This window comes from Carcharodon carcharias, chromosome 34 (genome assembly GCF_017639515.1).
Source record: "Carcharodon carcharias isolate sCarCar2 chromosome 34, sCarCar2.pri, whole genome shotgun sequence".
Lineage (NCBI taxonomy): Eukaryota > Metazoa > Chordata > Chondrichthyes > Lamniformes > Lamnidae > Carcharodon > Carcharodon carcharias.
This window is the reverse complement of record NC_054500.1, coordinates 3,330,708-3,350,158: the sequence shown is the minus strand read 5'-3', so window position 1 is coordinate 3,350,158 and position 19,451 is coordinate 3,330,708. Positions and strand designations below refer to the sequence as shown.

Below are 19,451 nucleotides of genomic sequence, written 5' to 3'. Positions count from 1 at the left end.
GTAGTGTTTAGTGGTTTCCAAAGTTGTTATAAGTTGCTGAAGTCTACAGGGAGTGGTGTGGCAGATGCTGAAGGACTTTGTCCTGACTTCAAGGATTCTGCACAAACCATTTGCTCCCAGACATGGGTGCAGTAATTTGCATCCCCTTTACAGCATGACGGAGAGAATGAGTGGAGATGCCACACAGCAGGTCAAACTGCCAGGACAGGGATGAGGAGTAGTGGCAGAAGGGCTCTTAACAGGAGGCTACATCCACCTAGATTGTTCAGCATCAATTCCCCTCCCTGAGCCACAGCAAGGAACAATGGAATAAGATCAAATAGTTGTTTGGTAGTATAAAATTTGAGTATTGCTGAAAAAAAGTGACATTTTTTGTCAAAGCTTTTCGTCCCACACTCATCAGGACAATTCGCAAGAAAATGCCAAATGTCAGGGAAAACAACAAATTTATACTGCATGTAAAGAAAGTGTTGATTGGTTGGCAAGTGGACCCTGACTGGTAGAGGTGCTGCCGTGGAGAGTGCACCAGTTAATGGTGACTGAAAGTTAACTGCCAAGCATTGTCTGAAATTTAAACCAGGCAGCTTGATTGATTGGTCAAGATATTGCCCTGTGGAATGAACCAGCGAATGGCTGTCACTTATTTTGTTTGGCTGAAACAGGTGCAGTGTATGTACATGTTCTTTCTATCTGCAAAGAACAGAGCCCTGTGTATTAATATATGTAGCTTCCAGTACATGTAAATATGCCATACTGCGATACGCACCTGCAAGCCCAACTGACAATCTTAAGTTGGTTGTTAATGTAATTCTTAGCACACTGAGGATTATTTTGCAAATGTTGTCCAATCACGGAATCACCTCTAATGTTGGATACTGTTTTGTGTTTTGCAAGCATAGACTGCTTGGGCACAGTCTGTACATTGCCCATTGCGAACAGCAGAAGGGACATGCAGTGTGATATGATCTCCCAGTCTTTGGGAAGTACGGCCAACATACCTAGCATCACAATGACAGATTCATGCACCACATTACTCATTTGTGTGATAGGCAGAACGTCTTTTTGGCTTGACAGCAGCATCCTGTTAGTGGTGAATACCACTTGTTTTGCTACTGTTTGGTAGTAGCGTGAAACAGCTAGCTTCACCTGTTCAAATTTTTGACATACCTTTCCCTTCAAGGGTAATCGGAGGTAGACTGGGCACTTTTCAGGGCTGCAAATGATGGCCTTGGGTCCATTCATGAGTTTGAGCAATGTACATGTGAAATGATCTGATCGGGATAGTCATTACCCTGCAGGATACCTTTGTTGTGCCTTATTTCAGCATTAAGTTTGAATGGTGAGCAAATGACTTGGGCCCTATTTACAAGGTTGCCGATAAGGCCAATCTTATAGCGCGTGGAACTGCTGTAAGAGTCCCAACACATGTATTGACCGGTGAAGGTAGACTTGCATTGGACCGTGTGCTCATCTGACATGACTAGCCTATTCACCAACGTTCTACTTAAGGAAGCCATAGATATTTGTGTTGCAGCACTATATCATGGCAATCTAGACCTGCCACCATTACATGAATCAGTATTCATTGAGCTTATGAGCTCGGCAACAAGCACAGTTGAGTTCAGCTTTAATGACACCAGTCAGTGACTGTGAAGGTCACACCCTTACCACCAGCTATACAGTGAGCAGGCAGCCAAAACAGCCCCTATCTGGCCCGCTGTTCATAACTGACTCATCCAACAACAGTACCAGTAAATGCAATTCCAATTCCCCATTCACTAACTGCCCACAGTCTTCAGCCTGAGCTTCTAGTCCAGTACTCACAGGTTGGGTGACTTCTGCTTGTGCTGCAATGGATGATGGAAGGCATTGGCCATCAGATACTGCATCATAACTGAGCCTGCAAGTAAGCTAATGAAATTGGCTATCATTTCCACACCAGAACACATGGGGTCCAAGCTCAATGTGAAGCCTTGTGCCAAGCTGGAGCCAGGCTCTTCCATGTTCCTCAACATTGTCCGCAGGCTTTCAGGCAGGCCTGCCAATGCACTAAGCATTTAATTGTGCATACTCATCAGGCTTTTTCTGTAGGTCGCCCCAGCAAAGTCATGAAAGTCTTCTGCAGCAGAACTCATGTACAATCTGGTGCCTGTACTACCTTTGTTCCCTGCTCAGGCTGCAGCCATTTGTGCCTGGTATATTATCACATGCAGATCCTGCCTTTAAGCTAAGTCTAAAGTGCATACAATGTCAGTGTCAGTATCTGAACTGGTGGCTGAGAGAGTAAGTGACTATTTCTTCTTCACTATTTTCCAGTTCTTGCTTCTCCATCACTGCCTGGTCAGTTTGAAGTTCTTTGCTTATTTAAAAAGGAGAAAGGCACAATGGTTATGGTAAGGGAGGTGGACGAATAAGAAGTGTATGCATAGACCACTTGCAACTTGAACATCAAAGGGATTGTAGGATAAGGGGGAACCAGGGGTATGAGGAGGATCAGGGTAAAGTCTTCTTCGATTGCTTCAGCCCCACCTGGCCAGAGCCTCAGTGATAATCCCTCCAATGATGTCAAGCACCATTAGGATAAGGTTAGGTCCTCCTGTATCTAATTATGCACCAGTCTGTCCTGAGAGAGATCGGGAAGTGTGTCAGAGAGTGTGGTGCACTCTGTTTGGGTGATGTGGCTATCATGACAGCATATGCAAGCTAAGAGATGTGGGTGTGAGACTAAAATACATGTGGAGGGGGAGGTGAAGCTAAGATTGTGCAGTATGAAACGTGGTTGATAGAGATTGTTGGTAGGTGAATGCCAGGGGTGTGGTGAATTGGCGTGAGGCTACAGTTAATGGGATATGGCATTAAGATGAATTCAATGACCATGACCATTCTTGTGAGGTCACTGAATTTATTGCAGCACTGCAAATAGGTCTGAGGGTAGATTCTTGGCACCGACCATCATGTCTGTTTGCTCCCATGGCTTTCCATTGTTTGTCTGGACTTCGCCTGGCTGCCCATGGACAGAGGACCTCTCTTCTCCTGTTTACCTTCTCCAATAAGGCAGCCAGTGCATTGCCAGAGATCTCTAGAGCACACTCGCTGTGCTTTTGCAGCATAATTCAGTGTTCTTCTTGTCACACTCTCTTCTACAAACAGTTTCAGCACCTGCTTGAGCCAGATTGCACCTTCCTTTTAAGTGGTGCTAGTTTTGCAAAAAACTTTGGTTCACTGCTAAGGTGTATAACCACCAGTGGCTGCACACCACTGCAAATCAGCAGTTTCTGTGCTGATCACACCAGCAGCAATGGGTGTGGATTAATTACACATTGCCATACCCATGTGTGTTTCTGCCCTTGTCCAATTTCATGGCCTCAATGCTTTCTTCTCCCTCTATTTAAAGTTATTGCAGTCAAAGAACAATTCATTTCACTTCTAAATTGGTTCCTCTTGGCATTTCAATTTGATCTGGCATCGTCATTCTTGCTTCAGGGTCATGTCATTGTACACAGACATTTGAATTGCTTCAGTCAACAGGCTGCTAATGTTAATGGGAAAAAGTGACTTGAAAAATGAAGCAATTAAATCTTGAAAACTAATATTCTTTTAAAAAATGGCACAAGAAAGCAAATTTGTATTATGTGCTTTTGTCATCTCCTTATGAACATATAAAAGGCATCATTCTGCTCCATTGACAATTTTTTCAGAAACTCTTCAGAAACAACTAGCAACTCAAGATTGGAGCCCAGCACATCAGTGCAAAAGATAAGGCTGAAGCATTCACAATAATCTTCAGCCAGAAGTGCTGAGTGGATGACCATCTCAGCCTCCTCCTGAGGTCCCCAGCACCACAGATGCCAGTCTTCAGCCAATTCACTCCACGTGATATCAAGGAACAGTTGAAGGCACTGGATACTGCAAAGGATATGGGCCCTGACAATATTACAGCAATAGTTCTGAATTAAAGTTCTGTAATGAAACTACTCTGCAAAAGACTTGCACTGAATACAAAATTTATGAATAGACATTCAACAAAATGTTTAAAGATAGGTAGGATAGTAAAGTGTGAAGAGGACACAAGGAGACTACAAAGGGATATAAATAGGTTAAGTGAGTGGGCAAAGACCTGGTAAATGGAGCATAATGTGGGAAAGTGTGAAATTGTCCATTTTCGCAGAAAAAATAAAAATGAAGCACATGGTGAAGCACATCTAAATAGTGAGAGACTGCAGAGCTCTGAGATGCAGAAGGATCTAGATGCCCTGGTGTATGAATCGCAAAAGGTTAGTATGCAGGTACAGCAAATAATTAGGAAAGCTAATAGAATGCTATAATTTATTGCGAGGGGAATTGAATACAAAAATAGGGAGGTGATGCTTCAGTAATGCGGGGCATTGATGAGACCACATCTGGAGTACTGTAGAGTGTTGCTCTTCTTATTTAAGGAAGGGTGATGTGTTGGAAGCAGTTCAGAGAAGGTTTACTAAAGTAATACCTGGATTGGGCAGGTTGTCTTATGAGGAAAGGTTGGACAGGCTGGGCTTGTATCCGCTGGAGTTCAGAAGAGCAAGAGGCGACTTGATTGAAACATAAAAGATCCTATGGGGATTTGACAGGGTGAATGTGGAGAGGATGCTTCCTCTTTTGGGATAATATAGTACTAGGGGCCACTGTTAAAAAATAAGGAATTGCCCACTTAGGACAGCGACGAGGAGAAATTATTTTCTCTCAGAGGATTCAGTGTCTTTGCAACTCTCTTCCTCAAAAGGCGCTGGAAGCAGAATCTTTGAATATTTTTAAGGCAGAGGTAGATAGATTCTTGATAAGCAAGGGGATGAAAGGTTATTGGGGGTAAGTGGGAATGTGGAGTTGAGGTTAAAATCAGATCAGCCATGAGTTTATTGAATAGCAGAGCAGGCTCGAAAGGCCAAGTGGCCTACTGCTCCTCATTCTTATGTATGTATGACTTGTGCTCCAGAACTCGCCGCGCCCCAGCCAAGCTGTTCTAATACAATACTGGCATCTACTGAGCAATGTGGAAAATTGCCCGGGTACGTCCTATACACCAAAAGCAGGACAATCCAGCCAGGCCAATTACTGTCCCATCAGTCTACTCCCGATCATCAGTAAGGTGATGGAGGGGTGCTATAAAGTGGCTCTTGCTTAGCAACAATCTGCTCACTGTTTGTGCTCCGCCAGGGCCACTCACCTCCTGACTTCATTACAGCCTTGGTTCAATAATGGACAAAAAAGAGTTGAACTTCAGAAGTGAGGTGACAGTGACTGTCCTTGACATCAAGGGAGCACTTGAGCGAGCATGGCATCAAGGAGCCCTAGCAAAACTGGAGTCAATGGGAATCAGGAAGGAGTGTGGAGGGCTTGGGAGGAGGCCCGGGGGGGGGGGGGGGGGTGGAGGGGAGAGAGAGAGAGAGAGAGAGAGAGAGAGAGAGAGAGAGAGAGAGAAAGAGAGAGAGAGAGAGAGAGAGAGAGAGAGAGAGAGAAGAAGGTGCGGGGGATTCTCCACTGGTTAAAGTCATACCTGGCACAAAGGAAGATGGTTGTGGTTGTTGGAGGTAAATCATCTCAGCTCCAGGACATCACTGCAGGAGTTCCACAGGGTAGTGTTCTGGGCCCCTTGACATTCAATGGCATTCCAATCACTGAATCCCCCACTGTCAACATCCTGAGGGTTACCATTGACCAGAGATTGAACTGGACTAGCCATATAAATACTGTGGCTACAAGGGCAGGTCAGAGGCTAGGAATCCTGTGGAGTGTAACTCACCTCCTGTCTTCCCAAAGCCTGTCCACCATCTACAAGGCTCAAGTCAGGAGTGTGATGGAATACGCTCCACTTGCCTGGACGAGTGCAGCTCCAACAACACTCAACAACCCATTCACAACAAAGCAGCCCGCTGGATTGGCATCCCATTCACAAACATTTGCCCCCTCCACCAATTTACAGTGGCAGCAGACACATGGGAACACCACCACCTGGAAGTTCCCCTCCAAGCCACTCACCATCCTGACTTGGAAATATATCACTGTTTCTTCACTGTCACTGGGTCAAAATCCTGGAATTCCCTCCTTAACAGCACTGTGGGTGTACCTACACCACATGGACTGCAGCGGTTCAAGAAGGCAGCTCACCACCACCTTTTCAAGAGCAATTAGGGATGGGCAACAAAATGCTGGCTTATCCAGCAACAGCCACATCCATGGATGAATTTTAAAAAATGTAGAACTTGCCTTCAGGAGATTGAATAAGTGGGAGAGTCTGTAACAGGGGACACTGCATATGATCTGTGAAAAGAGTGCATCTGATGGGCTGAATGGCCTTTTTCTCACTCCTTAATTTCCTATACTATGGTATGTACCCTTGAAGGAAAGTGTGAAAAAAGTTGAAGATTCTTAGCAAATAAAAGAAACAAAACATTGGGGAAATTCTTTAACAAACCTCATCAAGGATGGCACGCTTAGAAACCCTTTCATCCTCAAACAGCAGCCTTCTCAACTCATTGAAACGTTTCTGCATCAATTTGCGCCACTCTCGCTCTCTTATGGTGTGCAGCAGTGGATTCTTTCTACTCTTCCTCAGCTCCGACACATTGTAGATCTTTAAAATAAAAACGGTTACTTGTTGCATAGACATGTCAGCCCATGAAAGTAGGAGTTGGCTACAATTGCTTCTAACAGAAAACTGGTAAAAAGGAAAGATTACATTTTTCTGCTTTGGAAGACAACAGAAATTCACTATCAATCACTAGCAGAAAGTGAAACAGAGTATTGACAAGTATGTTTACTAGAACGGTTCAAGTCCTGGGTCCAATAAGTTCCATAAGTCATCTAGGATACTTTCCAAATTAATTGATTCCTGTACCATCAGGCAAGTTGTTTTGGTATAGTGGGTTATGGGACTATAATATTATTTAAAGAGCTGTTAGGCTAATGAGACTAGACCAATTGACACCAAGACTACAAATTTTTCAGGTACGATATAAGTTAGGGACTATAATTTATCAGGGAAGAACAAACAAAAAAAGGAAGAATCTTCAGAAGAAATAGCTCTGAAAACTAATAAGCTTTCAGATCTAATATCGATGGTTGGACTCCAAGATCTTTATGACTTTTACATAGGTTAATGGGTCCCTGATATATGCATTTGATATTATGGTTATAAAGCAAATAGTGACAAATCATTTGCAAGGAGCGACAAGACAGTAACAGGGGCACAAAATGGCAGGCTGGAAAAAATTCTCTACACGGCAGGTAGCTAGAATGTGGTCAATGCAGAAAAGTAAATATTCAAGGGTATGAGGAGCAGACCGGTCAGCAGGATTAGGCGAACTGGTGATAAACAACAGCAGAGACTTGATGAACCATACGGCCTGTTTTAACGTTCTATCATTCTATGATACCACAGTTCTGCTCCTCAAGTCACATTTTATAAAACTAACAAAGGCTTAACCTATCAAAATACACAAATCTCATATGAATGCAGAAGGCATTTTGTACATTAGAGCTTACCTTTCTCTTCAGTGCAAATTTGGGAGATTGTGAATAATTGTGAAAATGCCACCTAAAAAAACAGATGTAATTATTACGAGAGAAAACATTTTTCTGCAAAGATTATCGTGGGTAAATGTACTTGTTGCAGCTTCAAGTCTAGACTAGAGATCCTAAAAGTTTCAAACTCTAATTCTCAATACGTGCTATATCTCGTTCAGTTGAACAACAATTCTCCTCAACATCTTTGGGGTGGGTGAAAAAAAAAGATACCGCCTTGATTATTTTCCCTTAAATCCCTACTGCAGCTTACACCCATGTGACTGGCAGATGAGGACAAGATTCAGCCCCTACAGCACTGGCTGTGGATGAATGGCCCACATGCAAGCCATATCTGAGCTTGTAGCTGCAGAGGGCAATCTGGACATGGTGATGGAAAGCCATCATCTGTAGAACCAAAGCTTAACAGCAGGCAGCAGCTTCAGGAGAGCAGAAAAATGGAACCTACTAAGCAGAGTGTTCCAATGCCTATGTTTTCATTCCCTGCCACGACATTGTAGTGAGAAGCAAAGTAGAGCTCATGAATCTTCCGCATGGCCAAGGTGGGTAAACGGACTGCTCTTCCAAATACTACTCCTAATAGTTGGAAAACATTGGAAGCAGGTTACCTAACCCACATACTAGAGCTGCACACTCCAGGGACTTCAATAGGGGAGTTCATATTCTACTAAATGTTAATAGTAGGGTTTATTATTACTTTGCAGAAACAACAAAGCACATTTGAGATATTCAGCAGCTGTAAAATGGCACTGTGCCAACATGACTAAATATCAGCGATCACTAATTACACATTTTAGTAGCTTGTTTTATAAACTAGCAAAGTCAGACAACAGATAAGAATTTTAATAAAGAGAGGGCAACACACTGGTGATGCTACATTACAGTGTAGCAAAATGTGCTTGTGCATTCTTCATTCCATATAGGGACTTCTCATCTCAACTACTGGGGTGAGGCAATCAGAAGAGGCTGCCCGCTTGCATAGGGAGAGATAATGAAGGAACAGTCACTGTGGCTCTGGGTTGCAAATGCATAAACTTGATTACAAAAATTTGTTAATAATGCAAAAATAACGAACATTTTTGAAATAGTCAGTTTCTGACCTGGGAGGTGCGCATAATTTCTCAGCTGTTGAGGTTTCGTCAGCTACTTCACCATCTTCCATTTCAATATCTACATTTTCGCTCTCCGAGTGACTCTGCATCAGTTAGTACAAACACATGAAAAAAGACCATTTGAGCCACAAATAATCCAATTCACCTAACCAAGCATCTACTGTATTCAGAACTCCCAGATTGTTTCAAACAGTTAAATTATGCAGATTAAAGATTTTTATTTCTAAGATTAATTTTGAATTTCCTTTCCACTAATTGAAATTTGAGTCTTTTCATCTCACTGATCTGAATTATCATGAATTAGTATTCCTGATGTCTACAGCAGGCGAGCCCAAACCTTCATGGGCTACAAAGGTAGGAAAATTAGCAGTTGGCATAAGTTTGCATACATCTCAAGCTGCTGATACTAATAGATCTTGAATAGTCACATGGACAAGTGCGGGTTAATTAAGGGGAGCCAGCATGGTTTTGTGTTTGACTAACTTGCTGGAGTTTATTGAAGAGGGCCAATGAGGACAATGCTGTTGGTGTGGTGTGCGTGGACTTCCAAAAGGCATTTGATACAGTGCCACACAACAGACTTGAGAAAAAAGGCATAGCTTATGGAATAAAAGGGACAGTAGCAACATGAATACAAAATTGGCTGAGTGACACGAAACAGTGTGTAGTGGCTAATGGATGTTTTTCGGGCTGGAGGAAGGTTTGTAATGGAGTTCCTCAAGGGAACTCGCTTTTCCTGATATATGATCGAGGCCTTGGTGTACAGGGCACAATTTCAAAATTTGCGGACGATACAAAACTTGGAAGCTTTATAAACTGTGAGGAGGATAGTGTAGAATTTCAAAAGGACAAAGCTGGTGGAATGGACAGATAGATGGTCGATGAAGTTCAATGCAGAGAAATATGAGGCAATACATTTTAGTAAGAAGAACATGGAGAGACAATATAAAATATAGGGAACTTCTCTAAAGGGGGTGCAGGAGCAGAGGGACCTCGATGTTTATTTGCATAAGTCATTAAAGGTGGCAGGACAGGTTGAGAAAGCAGATAATAAAGCATATAGTATCTTGGGTTTTATTAGTAGAGTCATAGAGTACAAGAGCAAGAAGGTTAAGATGAACTTGTATAAGACAATTTAAGCTGGTTATGGACAAAGAAACAGACAAGTTGCGAAAAAATGCTTTGGATTGGGGGAGAGCAGCTTTTAGTAAAATTAGGCAGGATTTGGCCAAGGTAGACTGGGAAGAGCTACTTGTGGGGAAATCTGCAGAAGAGCAGTGGGGGGCATTCAGAAGGGAAAAGGGGAGGGTACAGGCTCAACATGTTCCCTCTAGGGTGATAGGAAGGAGTAACAAGCCCAGAGAACCATGGATGACCAGAGATATTTGGGATACGATGAGAAGAAAAGAGAGGCTTTTAGCAGGTAAAAGGGGAGCAAATCAGCGGAGGCATTAGTGGAGTACAGAAAGTGCAGGGTGGAGCTTAAGAAAGCAATTAGGAGAGCAAAGAGGGGATATGAGAACGCTCTGGCTGGTAAAAGTAGGGACAATCCCAAGATATTCTAAAAGTATATCAATGGGAAGGGGATAACCAGGGACAGAGCAGGGCCCATTAGGGACCAAGGGGGCAATCTATGGGTGGAGCCAGAGGACATCAGTAGAGTGTTGAATGAATACTTCACATCTGTCTTCACCCAAGAGAATGAGGATGAAGGTATGGAACTCGGGAAGAGAGACTGTGAGGTTCTTGAGCAAATTGATATAGGGAGTGAGAAGGTATTGGAGGTGTTGACAGGCTTAAAAGTGGACAAATCTCCAGGTCCGGATGATTTGTGTCCCAGATTGCTGAGGGAGACAAGGGAGGAGATTGCAGGGGCTATGACCCTAATTTTTAATTCCTCTCTGGCCACTGGGGAGGACTGGAGAACAGCTAATGTGGTTCCGCTATTTAAGAGGGGTTGTAGATTTAAGCCAGGGAACTACAGGCCAGTGACTCTCACATCAGTGGTAGGGAAACTATTGGAGAAAGATTCTCTCCTTCAGAATTATCTCAACTTGGAGAGGCAAGGTTTGATCAGGGATAGTTAGCATGGCTTTGTCAGAGGGAGGTCATGCCTAACAAATTTGATTGAATTTTTGAGGTGGTCACCAGGTGTGTAGATGAGGGTAGTGCAGTTGATGTAGTTTATATGGAGTTCAGCAAAGCCTTTGACAAGGTCCCACATGGGAGACTTATAAAGAAGAGTAATTTGACAAGGAAGTATTCAATGAACGACATGACACTAGGAAGTTCTGAGGAACAAAGGGACTTTGGTGTGTGTGGCCATAGATCTCTAAAGGTGGAGGGGCATGTTAGTGGTGAAAAAGGCATATGGGACATTTGCCTTTATCAATCGAGGCATAGATTACAAAAGTAGGGAGGTCATGTTGGAGTTGTATAGAACCTTGGTGAGGCCACAGCTGGAATAGTTTGTGCAGTTCTGGTCGCCACATTATAGGGAGGATGTGATTGCACTGGAGGGGGTGCAGAGGAGATTCACTAGGATGTTGCCTGGGATGAAACATTTAAGTTATGAAGAGAGGTTGGATAGACTTGGGCTGTTTTCGTTGGAGCAGCGAAGACTGAGGGGCGACCTGATCGAGGAGAAGAAGATTATGAGGGGCATGGATAGGGTGGATAGGGAGCAGCTATTCCCCTTAGTTGAAGGGTCAGTCACGAGGGGACACAAGGCGAGGGGCAGGAGGTTTAGGGGTGATGTGAGGAAAAACGTTTTTACCCAGAGGGTGGTGACAGTCTGGAATGCGCTGCCTGGGAGGGTGGTGGAGGTGGGTTGCCTCACATCCTTTAAAAAGTACCTGGATAAGCACCTGGCATGTCACAACATTCAAGGCTATGGGCCAAGTGCTGGTAAATGGGATTCGGTAGGTAGGTCAGGTGTTTCGCACATGCTGGTGCTGACTCGATGGGCTGAAGGGCCTCTTCTGCACTCTGTGATTCAATGGTAGAGTATTGCATACAGTTCTGGGTGCCCCACTTTTGGAAGGATGTGAAGGCGTTGCAGAGAGTGCAGAAAAGGTTTACAAGAATAGTACCAGTGGTGAGGTACTTCAGTTATGAAGTAAGATTGGAAAAATAGGAACTATTTTCCTCGGAGAAAAGAAGGCTGAAAGGTGATTCAATGTGGTCATAAGGGGCCTGGAAAAGTAGATAGGGAGAAACCATTCCCACTCTTGAAAGGATCGAGAATGAGAGGGCACAGATTTAAAGTAATTGGTAAAAGAAGAAAAATCGATATGAGAAAACATTTTTTCACACAGCGAGAGGTTAGGGTCTGGAATGCACTGCCTGAGAGTGTGGTGGAGGCAAGTTCAACTGAGACGTTGAAGAGGGAATTAGAAGATTATTTGAAAAGAAACAATCTGCAGGGTTACGGGAGAAAGCAGGAGAATGGCACTAGATGAAATGCTCATTTGGAGAATTGGTGTGGACACAATGGGCTGAATGACTTCTTTCTGTGCAGTAAAAGTTCTGAGATTCTGTGATCTTAATTTATTCATCCCTAATAGCCCTCGAGAAAATGGCAGTGAACGTCCTTGAACCTCTGCAGTCTATATGATGCAGATACTCCCACAGTGCTGTTAGGTTCGAGTGGAGGGGCCGGTTTCCAGAATTTTGCTCAGCAACAATGGAAGAAAGTGGATATCCTTAGAAAACAGGATTGTGCGTGATTTCAAGGGGAACTTGGAGTTGATGGCATTATCACACTTCTGCTACCTTTGTCCTTCTAGGTGGTAGAGGTTGTGAGTTGCTGTCAAAGTAGCCTTGTGGAATTATGCACACTGTAGCCATTTTGTGCCAGTGTGGATGGGGTGCCAATCAAGCAAACTGCTTTGTTCTGGATGGTGTCAAGCTAATAAAGTACCATGTGCTGTGGATAAAGGGGAACTGGTGGATGTACTTAGATTTCGAGAAAGCATTTGATAAAGTGCCACATCAAAGGTTATTGTGGAAAATAAAGGCTCATGGTATAAGAGGTAACATGTTGGCATGGATGGAAGATTGGCTGGCTAACAGAAATCAGAGAATGGTTCTTTTTCAGGTTTGCAAGATGTAACGAGTGGTGTGCCTCAGCAATCAGTGTTGGAGCCTTAATTGCTTACAATTTATATTAATGACTTGGATAAAGGGATTGAAGGAATGGTTGCCAAATTTGCTGATGATGCAAAAATAGATAAGAAACTAAGTTGTGAAGACATACAGAGGCTACAAAATGATATAGATAGATTAAGTCAGTGGGTAAAGATCTGGCAAATTGAGTATAATGTGGGAAAATGTGAAATTGTCCATTTTGGCAGGAAGAATAAAAGAGAAGCATATTATCTAAATGGTGAGAGATTACAGAGCTCTGAGATGCAGAGGGGTCTGGGTGTTTTAGTGCATGAATTGCAATAGGCCAGTATGCAGGTATAGCAAGTAATCAGGAAAGCTAAGAGAACGTTATTTATTGTGAGGGGAGCTGAATACAAAAGTAGTGAGATTATACTTCAGTTATACAGAGCACTAGTGAGACCACATCTGGAGTACATTGTTCTGTATTGGTCACCTGATTTAAGGAAGGAGGTAAATGCATTGGAAGCAGTTCACAGAAGGTTCACCAGACTATTACCTGGAACGTGCGGGTTTTCTTATGAGGAAAGGTTGGACAGGCTAGACTTGTATCCGCTGGAGTTTAGAAGAGTAAGAGGTGACTTGATTGAAACATATAAGATCCTAAGTGGTCTTGACAAGGTGGATGTGGAGAGGATGTTTCTTCTTGTGGCAGAATCTAGAGCCAGGGGTCACTGTTTAAAAATACGGGGTTGCCCATTTAAAAGAGATGAGGGGAAATTTTCTCTCAGAGGGTTCAGAGTCTTTAGAACTCTCTTCCTGAAAAGGCGGTGGAAGCAAAGTCTTTGTATATTTTTAAAGGCGGAGGTGGATAGATTCTTGGTAAGCAAGGGGGTGATAGGTTATTGGGAGTAGGTGGGATGCAGATTTGAGGTTATATCAGATTAGCCATAAGTTTATTAAATGGCGGAGCAGGCTCGAGGGGCCGAGCAGCCTCGAGGGGCCGAGCAGCCTACTGCTGCTCCTTGTTCGTATGCTGTTGGGGGCCACACTCATCCAGACAAATGGGTAGTATTCCATTATACTCCTGACTTGGGCCTTGTAGATGGTGAACAGGCTTTGGGGAGTCAGAAGGTGAATCACTCACCACAGACTTGCTCTTGTAGCCACAGTATTCATATGGCTGGTCCAGTTCAGTTTCTAGTCATTGGTAACCCTCATCAACATCGATAGAGAGAGACTCAGAGATGGTAATGCAGTTGAGTGTCATGGGGAGATGGTTAGATTCTCTCTTGTTGGAGATGGTCATTGCCTGGCACTTGTGTTTCAAAATGTTACTTGCTACTCATCAGCCCAAGCCAGGATGTTGTCTTGGTCTGGCTGCATGGGGACACAGACTGCTTCAGTATCTAAGGAGTTATGAATGGAATTGAACATTGCAATAATGAGCGAACATCCCCATTTCTGACCTTATGATGGAAGGAAGGTCATCAATGAAGCAGCTGAAGATGGTTGGGCCTTGGATACTACCCTGAAAGGCTCCTAAAGCAATGGTCTGGGGCTGAGATGATTGATCTCAACAACCTCAACTTTGGTCATTTTTGCTACATTTGACTCCAGCCAGTGGAGTTTCCCTCAATCCTCACTTAGTTCAATTTTACTAGGGCTTTTTGATGCCACACTCAGTCTGCCTTGATGTTAAGGAAAGTGACTCCCACCTCTAGAACGTAGGTCCTTTGTCCATGTTTGGACCAAAGTCAGGAATGGCGTGATCCTCATGGAACCCAGTCAAGCATTGGTGAGCAGGTTATTGATAAATAAGTGCTTCTTGAGGCACTGTCATGACTCCTCCATTACTGGGGAAGCAATGGCGTAATGGTATTGTCACTGGACTGGTAATCCAGAGATCCAGGGTAATGTTCTGGGCACCAGGGTTTGAATCCCACCATGGCAGATGGTGGAATTTGAATTCAATAAAAATCTGATGAGCAATTGCCAATTGTCATTAAAAAAACCCATCTGGTTCTTGCCCCTTAGGGAAGGAAATTTGCTGTCCTTACCTGGTCTGGCCTACATGCGACTCCAGATCCACAGCAATGTGACTCTTAAATGCTGTCAGAACAAGGGCAATTAGGGATGGGTAATCCCATGAACGAATATAAAAAAAAAAACTTTGTTGAGGATTGAATGGAGGAATGAACCATAATTGGCCAGATTGGATACCAACTAAACTGGCATCTATATCACCCTCAACTAGATAAAACAAATAAACTTTCACAATAAAAGAGAAAGTACCTTTTTTACCTGTGCAAAAATCACCTTTTTGAGACCAATTTTTTAGGCAAAAAGTGAAGGGTTAACTTTTACACAAGTAATAGTTTTGAGGGCTTTATTTATGAGTGTGTTTGATTTGGGCCCATACAGTATTCTGTACAAGGATTGGCTATCTAGATGAGCTCACTGATTGTACAGCTGCCCATGGTCTGTTGCTATGATATGGATATATCCTGGGAAAGTCCAGTCTGCTATGATCAGACAGGTTGTGCTGTTTAGCTCCAAGCTCCGGTGTGGCGGAGCGAGATTGCCCTAGGTCACAGTTGTGCCTCCACGGGAAGTGCTGTGACCTGGGATGTCTGCTGTGGCAATGTCAGTGAAGCATCAGCTCAAGCAGCTCCTGGTGGACAAGCAGATCAGCCTCAGGGCTTTGCTGGACCATGTCTCCTGCCTGCTGCCTTTTTCTGCAGAGTACACGAAGAGGTCCCCAGGGGGAGCGTGGCAGTCGATAGGCTTTAATCCCTGAAAAACTATGGTCAATTTTTACATGAAGCATATGAAAAGTTATGAAAATGTAAATGAAAAATCATGGGTTGACTTTTACGTGGGCATATATGGTAAATAAAAGCATAAGAGACTTAACTCTGATAAGTACAAAACATTGCAAATTCAACAGAAAATGTGTAAAACATGTATAAGTCAATATCAAACAATCAATAGTGAAGAGCTGGAATGGTAAATGGGAGTTATCACAGATTTGTCACTTCCAGTGTCCAGAAAATAGCGGGAGAATTAGAACTACTGTTCGTGTGGAGGATACACACCAAAACTGACTGGTTGGGCTGAATGGCCCATTCTCATGTTATAATTTTTATATAGCTGCTCAAAGCTGGACTGTAAAAAACAATCTCCATAATCTAGAGAGATGTTCGTTGAACTACTTCAAAGTAGGATGGATGAGGAGGGCCAAAGAGCAAACCTTTATAAATATTAGGAAGAAGTTCTTCAAAGTTTTGGAATAATCTGGCAGCAGCAGATAAATATATATAAACATTAAGGCCTTTCAAAGGAACATGATTCAGTGGACTGTTTGGTCTCCTGTTTTTATTTAAGAGTAATTACTAAATAAGAATTAGTCGCTTGGTAGTACAGTACTTAAGTATTACTGAAAAAAAACATGCTGTTGAAGCTTTCAACTTGCACACATCAGGACAGATTCGCAAGAATACCAAATCTCAAAAGGGAATAACAATTTATACTGCATGAGAAGAGGGTGCTGATTGGTTGGCAAGTGGACTGTGCTTGCTAGAGGCACTGTCATGGAGAATGCACCAAGGAACAGTTAACTGCCAAGCTTTTGTTTAAAATTCAAACCAGACAAGCAGTAGGAGTAATTTGTCAGCCCCTTAACAGTAGCTATACTATTGTGCAGAGCATTAAAAAAAGAAATTATTGCAGCTTGTACAAAGGAAACGTAATAATTGTGGGGGACTTTAATCTTCATATAGATTGGGATAGTCAAATTGGCAAGAACGGTCTAGAAGATGAGTTTGTAGAATGTCTCCATGATAGTTTCTTGGAGCAGTACGCTTTAGGGATAAAGCTATCTTAGACTTAGTTTTGTGTAATGAAGCAGGGTTAATTAGTAATGTTATGGTTAAAGATCCACTGGCAAATAGTGACCATAACACCATTCAACTCCATGTTAAGATCAAAAACTACATATTTCGAAAGCAAACAAAAATCGTACACTTAAACAAAGCCAATTACATAGGTATGAAGGAAGAACTGGCTAAGTTTAATTGGGTAAAGAGACTAAAAGGTAGGGACGTAAATGAACAATGGGAAACATTTAAAGAAACAATTCAAAATGTTCGACAGGTCAACTCTCATTGAGCAAGGCATTGCCATGGGGAATGAACCAGGGAATGGCTGTCCTCCAAGCTTTTGCGTGGACATGTTCTTTCTGTTTGCAAAGGACAGGGCCCTGTGTGAATATATGTAGCTTCTAGCACGTGAGCCACACTAGTGTCCAACGTGGGGGATAGCCATATATTAGTGTCACTAGTGACACTAAGATAACTATGCAAGAATCATGTGAGGCAGTGCAGTATTCTACATTGTTGAGTGAAACGCTCTGTTTACCAGATATTCCCTATACACAGAGTTCCTGACTTCAGCTCTGGGTGGATATTTGGTATAGGCCAACATTCCTACAGAGAGGCAAGAGGAGAAAGAACAGACATCGGATTGGTAGCAGTCTCGGAACATGACCAGAGATGGATCATTGTTCAACACCAAGACTCATCTCAGTTTCAAACACAAAATTATACCAAATCACGTAGTTCTGTGTATACTTATCAGACCCTTTGAATCTAGTTTCTAGTTTATATAAAATCAAACAGCAAAACTCAGCTGTTATAAATTACTGCAATAGGAAACAGTACCATTACTATTCATCCTCTCTGCACTTTCTTGCCTTTACAACATTCAGAACATCCTGGATCACAATTCCTTCCCTTCCCTTAAGCCATTTATAAATATCAGCTAACAGGAGGGAGTTCTGCAGATTGGGATAATTCCCCTCTGAGGTGAAGTGCATCATGGATGCAAAGCACCTAGCAAAGAAGCAGAGAATAAACTTAACCTTCCAATTCAACCTCAGGTTTCTTGAAAGATTGGGCCAGACAATACTATTAAAAATAAAATCCACCATAAACTTCAATAATAATTAATTCGTAGTGCAGATTACATGGTTCCAGTTTTGATCATCCCCTGCCAAAGGCACTTATATATTTTTTGGCAGAGTGCCTGGGGCATGCTGGGATATGACCCTCTGGACATCATCCTTCAGCACCTCACTTAGGTGGTTGCTCTTTCCACATAAGCCTACACTGCAAACACTGGTAGTGGCAGCATAACCAGACTTCCCCAGCATCTATATACAAACAGAACTTCAACAGGGTCATCTATAAGCAACAGAAGAACCCAGGCCAGTTTTACTCATTCTGAACAAGGTAACATGAGCTAACTGTAGGACCGTTACTGTTAGACAAGCTGTGTGCTGGATACTCTCCAGTCTGTATAGCTCAGCGAGTTGATCTACTGAATAGATCAGCAATTGGAAGAGCTAGAGCTAACCAATTGTAAAAGCTGATTTGGGAAAATGAATGAAGAAATTAATTCGCTATTCACATCTTTAGTAAGTAAATACATTTGAATAGCTTCTCAGTACATACCAGTATTTCCACATCAATTTCATTCACTTCATCTGTATTTATGTCAAAATCTGAATGACTGCCGAAGTCAGAGCTCCCAATCGATGACTCTTTGCCAACAGTGAAAAGAGCATCTTCATCTTTGCCATTACAATTCTTTCTTCTTACTGCAGAGGGGTCATAACCATCAGGATTCATTGGTTCCTGGTAATGCTGCTCTTTGAAGTCTCCTGCCATCTTGACTTTACCTAAACTATTTGCCTTTAGTTCATCTTGCTCCCATTTAACTCCTCCTGTGCAATCTTCACTGTGATGCTCTGATAAAACAGAAATCGTGTTGCTTTTTATTACTGCAGCATCAGACAGATAACTGTTTTCAAGCCAGTGTGGTTCAGGTTTCTGAAAAGTTACGGCTCTCGCATCCGAGGCCTTCTTCGTACCAAAGAACTGTCCGTCTTCTACTTGCTCCTCAGTTGCATCTGACCTGGTATCTACAAAGGAGACAGTTGATCAGTTCATTTTTGCAAGTATTCAACTGCTTACTGCTGTGAGAAATTTGTGGTTTCTGGTTTATTGTGCTACCCCACCTCTTGTGTGGTGATGTCTGGCATAACCCTCACTGACTGGATAAAAACTGAGCATATTGTTTTCCAAATTTTAAGGCTTTTCTGCTGATTTGCATTAGTGGATGTATTTAAGTGACATTATAACACAAAAGATGCAAAAGTGTTGTGCTAACCCTTGGAGCTTCTGATGAAGCACTACCAACAAGATTCAGAGGAACTGGATATTTCTGTCATAAAATGTGTAATAATGAGGAGCACAATCCAGCAAAGGAATGGTAGTAGGTGATTTATGTGGGTTTACCAATGAAGATGTTCCTGCAAAAATGCAACAAAACCTGAAAAATGTTTTTTTTCACTTTTAGAAATCAGCTTGAATAATACAAAGTCTGTTTTAAAACATTTTGGTTTATGAGCAACATCTCATTATAATTTTGTAATTTAATATTTTAATGGGCACAAATGATAAAAATGGTAAAATTAAATGTATTAATTTTTTGAAATGGAGACAGACTGAACATATCGCCGCCAGCTAATGACTCAAAAATCGTTGGTCTGATAACAGACCTCACAACCCTGACTAGTCATAATATGGCATAACAAACAGAGATACTGTGAAA

The 19,451-nt window shown here is 42.5% G+C and overlaps 1 protein-coding gene across 5 annotated transcripts in view; it reads right to left on the bottom strand.

Moving 5' to 3' along the window:
• The window catches only part of LOC121272696, a 96,963-nt gene that overhangs the window by 13,582 nt on the left and 63,930 nt on the right, over window positions 1–19,451 (bottom strand). For 4 of the 5 annotated variants that reach the window (XM_041179427.1, XM_041179428.1, XM_041179431.1 and 1 more), the window contains 4 exons: window positions 18,290–18,759; window positions 8,658–8,752; window positions 7,519–7,570; window positions 6,449–6,607 (listed from right to left, as the gene is read on the bottom strand). In XM_041179427.1, coding sequence (XP_041035361.1) covers window positions 6,449–6,607; window positions 7,519–7,570; window positions 8,658–8,752; window positions 18,290–18,759 — 776 coding nt within the window. The remainder of the gene's footprint in view (window positions 1–6,448; window positions 6,608–7,518; window positions 7,571–8,657; window positions 8,753–18,289; window positions 18,760–19,451) is intronic. The other variant, XM_041179430.1, reaches the window with a different exon arrangement.